Source organism: Pezoporus wallicus, unplaced genomic scaffold, assembly GCF_028554395.1.
Source record: "Pezoporus wallicus isolate ANWC-B61680 ecotype Strahan unplaced genomic scaffold, APGP_CSIRO_Pwel_v1 contig_9719, whole genome shotgun sequence".
In the NCBI taxonomy this organism is placed as follows: Eukaryota; Metazoa; Chordata; class Aves; order Psittaciformes; family Psittacidae; genus Pezoporus; species Pezoporus wallicus.
Window position 1 is genome coordinate 762,368 of NW_026642910.1, and position 6,000 is coordinate 768,367.

Sequence of the window (6,000 nt, forward strand, 5' to 3'; positions counted from 1 at the left end):
ATAGATTTCTGACTCTTCCCAGTGGGAGCACCCTTGTTTCAAGGGTCAGGTATGTGATGCTGTGTGACCTCGGGTCTGCTTACCTTGTATGCTTTAGGAATGGGACTGGGACAGTATTCCTGGTGTTGCAGAAGCAGTGTCAGGGCTCAGTCACTCCAAGGGAGCTGTGTCTGACTGCCCGGAGAGCTGGGAAGCGGCGTCAGGGAATGGGCTTTAATTGCTTTTTGCCAGGGCCTGGGTTATTTATGGATGTGCAGATTGCCAAGTTATTTATTAGATGGAGTATCTGGGGATAGAGTCCTATAAATCACCATGGATGGTATTGAAGGGAGCAGACGCTCAGTAATTTAAACAGCTTTCTTTAATAAACATGCTAAAAGATGAGGCTGGTTGCAGGATATTGGGCTCTTGGATGTGTGTGTCTGGGGGGAAAACCAGTGTATCTGGTCCCCACTGGGCACTGGGGACCCCTCCGTGCTGGACTCGTCTGATACACTGGGTTGGTGACTGGACAGGGCAATGGGGTGGATGCAGCCAACTGGTGATGGGGGTAGGTCTCGCTGGTGTGTTTGACAGCAGGTTTGCTCCTGCTTGTGTCTTGCAGTTCCCCCCCAGATTGTGAACATCTCATCAGACATCACTGTTAATGAGGGCAGCAGCGTCACCCTCATGTGCCTGGCTTTTGGGAGACCAGAGCCCACCGTCACGTGGAGACACCTCTCCGGGAAAGGTGAGACCATGCTCAGGGCTCAGTGGATGAGGGTTCTGAGGAAGGATCTCACGTGGGAGAGATGGGGATTACAGGGATGCCAAAGGACTCTTCATCAGGGACTGTAGTGATAGAACAAGGGGTGATGGGTTCAAACTGAAACAGGGGAAGTTCAGGTTAGATATAAGGAAGAAGTTCTTCCCTGTAAGGGTGGTGAGGCCCTGGAACAGGGTGCCCAAAGAATTGCTGAATGCTCCATCCCTGGCAGTGTTCAAGGCCAGGTTGGACAAAGCCTTGGGTGACATGTTCTAGTGGATGGTGTCCCTGCCCATTGCAGAGGGTTGGAACTGGATGATCTGAAGGTCCTTTCCAACCCAAACCAGTCTGTGATTCTATGGTTTTATGTCCCCTTAGAGGTGGCTAAAGGCAGTGCAAAGATTTCTGTTGCAGAGGGTAGAGATGCTGTGCCTAGGTATGGGTTGAAGATGTCCCAACCTTCCTGGGTGGATGAGAGACCAGAATGGGGGCTGTCAGAAGAGGGCAGGTCTATGGGTGAGATCCCAGCACTGGTGACAGTGTGATCTGTTTGGCCCATCTCCCAGGGCAGGGTTTTGTCAGCGAGGATGAGTACCTGGAGATCACGGGCATCACTCGGGAGCAGTCCGGGGAGTATGAATGCAGCGCCGTCAATGACGTGGCTGTTCCCGATGTGCGGAAAGTTAAAGTCACCGTCAACTGTGAGTGCAAGGGCCGGGGGAACGGTGGTGGGTGGTGGGATCGTGGCACAGGGTGACATGGCATGGGATCTCCACAGACCCACCGTTCATCTCCAATGCCAAGAACACGGGCGCCTCGGTGGGCCAGAAGGGCATCCTGCAGTGCGAGGCCTCGGCTGTCCCCGTGGCAGAGTTTCAGTGGTTCAAGGAGGACACTAGGTGAGAGCTAAGGTGTATGGAGGCAGAGTGGGTTCAACACATTGTGCTGGGTCTAAGTGGGTTGTTTCTTCCAGAGACAACGGTGGTGGCTGATAGGGTTGATGTGGGACGCGTAGCTTATGCAGGGAGACGGGTTAGGGGATGGAGAGCTTGTCAGGGCTTGTCTTGGTGGGATGAGGGAAGTCTGGAGGGGGAATGTGTGGGATTTAGCTGGTGGGAAGGGCAAGAAGCATGGCGTGTTGCACTCGAAGTATCATCAGTGTGGCTTTGAACCCTGCAGGTTAGCCAATGGACTGGAGGGTGTGCGGATCGAGAGCAAGGGCCGCCTGTCCACGCTGACCTTCTTCAATGTCTCAGAGAAGGACTATGGCAACTACACGTGTGTGGCCACGAACAAGCTGGGCAACACCAATGCCAGCATCATCCTGTATGGTAGGTACCCTGGTTTTGTTTGCAGCAAGGTGTAAGGAGGAGGAGGAGGAAGAAGGAGAAGAGGAGGAGGAAGAAGAAGAGGAGGATGAAGAGGAGGAGGATGTGTGGCCGGCGATGAAAGGGAGTGGGTTTTATGAAACAATGCCATCCCATCGAGGTGCCAAATGGCATCAGCTCTGAGTGCAAGGATACATCAGAGGATGGTGAGGAGACCTGCACTGGCTCATGCAGGAGGGCACTGCTTAGCAGTGCTTGGTGGTGGTCATGGTGGGTTTTTAGGGTGGAGAGACAGGACATCATTGGAACGCAGGCACGAGGAGAAGGCCCCAACAGGTAAGGGCACACTCTGGGGACACAGTGAAGGGTATTTGCAGGTTGTCCCCTTGGCAAGGATGCAGGCAGTTGTTAAGGGGCGCAGGTAGTGGCAGATTGGGAAGTGTAGGTGTCAAGCTGGGTATCATAGGTGGCACTTGAGGTAGTATAGGTGGCACTTTGGCTAGCATAGGTATCAGGTTGGGAAGCGTAATTGTTAGGTTGTACAACATCAGTGTTAGGTTGGGATTTAGGGGTCACTTTGGGTAGTGTTAGATTGGCACTTTGGGTAGCACAGGTGTTAGTTTGGGTAGCATAGGTGGCACTTCAGGAACCATAAGTGTTAGGCTGGGTATCTGGGTGGCACTTTGGGTACTGTAGGTGTTAGGTTGGGTAGTGTGGGTGGCACTTTCAAAACCATAGGTGTTAGGCTGGGTAGAGTATGTGGCACTTTATGTAGTGTAGGTGTTAGGCTGGGTAGCATACTTGGCAATTTTAGGTTGGATATCATAGGTGTGAGGTTGGATACTGCAGGTGGCACTTTGGGAGCCATAGTTGTTAGGCTGGGTAGCATAGGTGGCACTTTGGGAACCATACGTGTTTGTGTGGCACTTCTTTAGGTAGTGTGAGCGTTAGGTTGGGTAGCATAGGTGGCAGCTGGGGAACCGTAGGTGTTAGGTTGAGTAGAGTATGTGGCACTTTAAGTAGTGTAGGTGTTAGGCTGGGTACATTAGGTTGGGTAGTGCTGGTGGCACTTGGAATAGTCTAGGTATTAGGTTGGGTGTTGTAAGTGGCACATAGGGTAGTGGAGGTTTGGTAGTATAGGTGGCACTTGAGGTAGCACAGGTGGCACTCTGGGTGTGCTCATGCAGCTGACTCGGGGTTAGCACAGCTTTATTAGACTGGTGACATCAGTGTAGTGGGTTGTGAATAGAGGCAGGGGAAATGGGGTGGGGGGATAGGGAGCAGAGGGACCCCCCCACCCTGCACTCTGTCAATTGGCACCAGGCACCATAAATAATCCCATCCCACATGGGACCTCTTATAAGAAGGGAAGGGAGGGGGAGCAGAGGGACACCCCTGCACTATGTCAACTGGCACCAGGCACCATAATCCCATCCCAGAGGGGACTTCTTATTATAGGAAGGGTAGGTGTAGGAAAAGCTAACGCCCAAGGGATATGGGGAAGGAAGGAGTTAGTTAATGGCTCTAAGCCCCTCCCTACCACCCCAAGCCCTCCATCCCCTCCCCTAACCCTTTCCGTCCCCCCAACCCCTTCCTTCCCCTCTGGAAGGAAGGGGCTAGGGGGAGAGAGGGGGTTCTTATACCTGTCCAGAGTCCATCCCAAATGTTGTGTCCCTTCTGGAAACGCAGCTCTCGTCGCCGACCATCCCGGGGTGCCCGACCTGTTACCTGCAAAGAAGAGCACCCACTGCCACCATCATCTCTTCATGTGTTGGTTGTTGGCCACCTTTCCTACCCACCACCAGCCCCATCTGCTTCGTCCAGTCCTGATGGTTGCATGGTCTCCTCCATCATTACGTCCTCCCTCGTTGTCTCCACCACAAAGATGTGGTTCTGTGCTGTGGATTGAGAGCTGCTCGCAGGTGATAGCTGAGATGTCCTAAAAGAAAAAGTCCTACCTATCCAGATAGTCCTCCTAACTCCCTCTACAACAACTCACCAGTGCCTACATCTCAGCCAGAGGATTCATAGTGACTCCTGCTAGGATGTCACCTTTTGTTTCGCTTGGTCTTCACTGGATTTCCTCATACTTCCTGATGTTCTGGATCTGGAACCTCCTTCTCTGGCTGTCCATCCATTTCTGTCCACGTGGGCCAGGCTGCCTCTACTCTATCTGTCTACCAAGCTTCCTCACCACACTCCTCGGCTTGGTGGCATGACACCATGGCCATGTTCCAACCTTATATTTGTCCTTCATCATCTCCTCCTGCCTCTCCATGCCATGTGGAGCATGGGCAGACCTGTGCCTGGTCTCTTCTCCAGGCCTTTGCTTCCCTGGCTCTTCCCAACTGGCACCCACATGCACCCACCTACCCAAATAAGAGCCTTCATCCTATGAGATTCAACAGACCTCCAGTCCACACACAGACCTCAATGGCTGCATCATCTTTGTCCTCCTCTTCCTCCTTGCCTGCTTCCTAAGAACCCCTTCACACCATGACATCAGAACATCGCCATGCACCTGACAGTCCACATGTCTGGCCAATGCCATCTCCAACTCATGCTCAGCACCAAAGGCTGATGCCTTTAGTGCTGAGAATGAGTTGTCCCACTTCCAAGCACCTCTGAAATGGCATCTGACTGCTCCTCTTCCTCACTGCTGCCACCACTATCTGTCTGTCCTGGCTTCTGCTGGGGTTAAACCACGATGTTGTCCTAGACATGTGTCTGATAGGAAGAAACCCCACATCAACCCCCTGTGATTGCCCTGGCAACGCCAACTGGTCTCCACGAGGCTAACTCAAATATTGTCCCTTCCCATTCCACGTCAAAGCTTAACCCATGGCAAACAGCTTGCAAGTGTTACACCTCACCAACTAACTGCTGTCCAGGACCAAAAGACCTCCAAATATAGCCTGTGAACCCCTTAACATCCCCAGCCACAGGGGGTCCATCCTACCCACCCCAAGACTCAAGTCCAGAATGGCCAAGAGCACTCAAACCAAGAGACAACAGCACACTTCTTTCCTCACCCTTGTGCTCCTGGCTAAAGACTTGCCTGCACAGCCACACTCCAAATAACCGATGTCCTCTGCCACCTTCTCATGCCTATGGGGCCTCACCAAGCACCTTCCTCCTCCTCCTCCTCCAACAAAGACAACGCCTCCTCTAAACATCCCTCAAGCTCTTTGCCTACCTCCCCAACACCACCACCAGCAACGCTCGCCGAACAATGCATAAACTAACCTCCCTAAGAGGGAGGAATGCAACACTCCAGGAACACCCAGCGCATGGGGTGTGGGATATGAAGGACACTGATGAGGTGGGTCACTCGTGGTCACCTGCATTGCCCTTAATGCTCGCCTTTGTCTTCTTCTCTCCCCTGCACAGGCCCCGGAGCGGTGCACGACGGCGGCAACGCGGCGTCCCGGGCGGGCGCCGGGCTCTGCCTTTGGGCCACCCTCCTCGCTCGTCTCCTCCTCGACTTTTGATAAGGGAGCGGAGGGTCCCGGGAGGCCCCCGCTGCCCCCCACGGCACCCGGGGACTCCTCTCCATGGGGCGGGCGATGCGCCAGAGGATGGGCGCTGAGCAGCCGGGGATGGGCCCGTCTCGGTGCCCTTCTCGCCGCCGGTTATGCTGTACAGACCCCACCACGTGCCACCAGACTGTCACCCACCGATGTCACCCCAGGGACGTGGTCCGGCACAGACGGGGCTCCCCACAGGCACGGAGCTGTCGCCAGGGATATCCATCTCGTTGTTTCACTAAGCCACCTATGCCCGAAAAGACCCCAAGGGCTGAAGCCCCATGGCTCTGCCTTCAGCCCTCTTGGTCCTGAATGTCACTTCTCGCTGCCAAAGCTTCTCCCTAAGCGCCCTCAGTGGCCCCTTCCAAGGGGCTCAGCCCACACAACCAGGGTCAAACCC

The 6,000-nt window shown here is 54.1% G+C and overlaps 1 protein-coding gene across 6 annotated transcripts in view; it reads left to right on the forward strand.

Moving 5' to 3' along the window:
• Window positions 1-6,000, forward strand: part of OPCML (opioid binding protein/cell adhesion molecule like) — a 330,385-nt gene extending 324,385 nt beyond the window's left edge. For all 6 annotated transcript variants that reach the window (XM_057433183.1, XM_057433182.1, XM_057433184.1 and 3 more), the window contains 5 exons: window positions 605-730; window positions 1,312-1,446; window positions 1,524-1,644; window positions 1,925-2,076; window positions 5,464-6,000. In XM_057433183.1, the coding sequence (XP_057289166.1) occupies window positions 605-730; window positions 1,312-1,446; window positions 1,524-1,644; window positions 1,925-2,076; window positions 5,464-5,564 (635 nt within the window). In that variant the 3' untranslated portion in view covers window positions 5,565-6,000. The remainder of the gene's footprint in view (window positions 1-604; window positions 731-1,311; window positions 1,447-1,523; window positions 1,645-1,924; window positions 2,077-5,463) is intronic.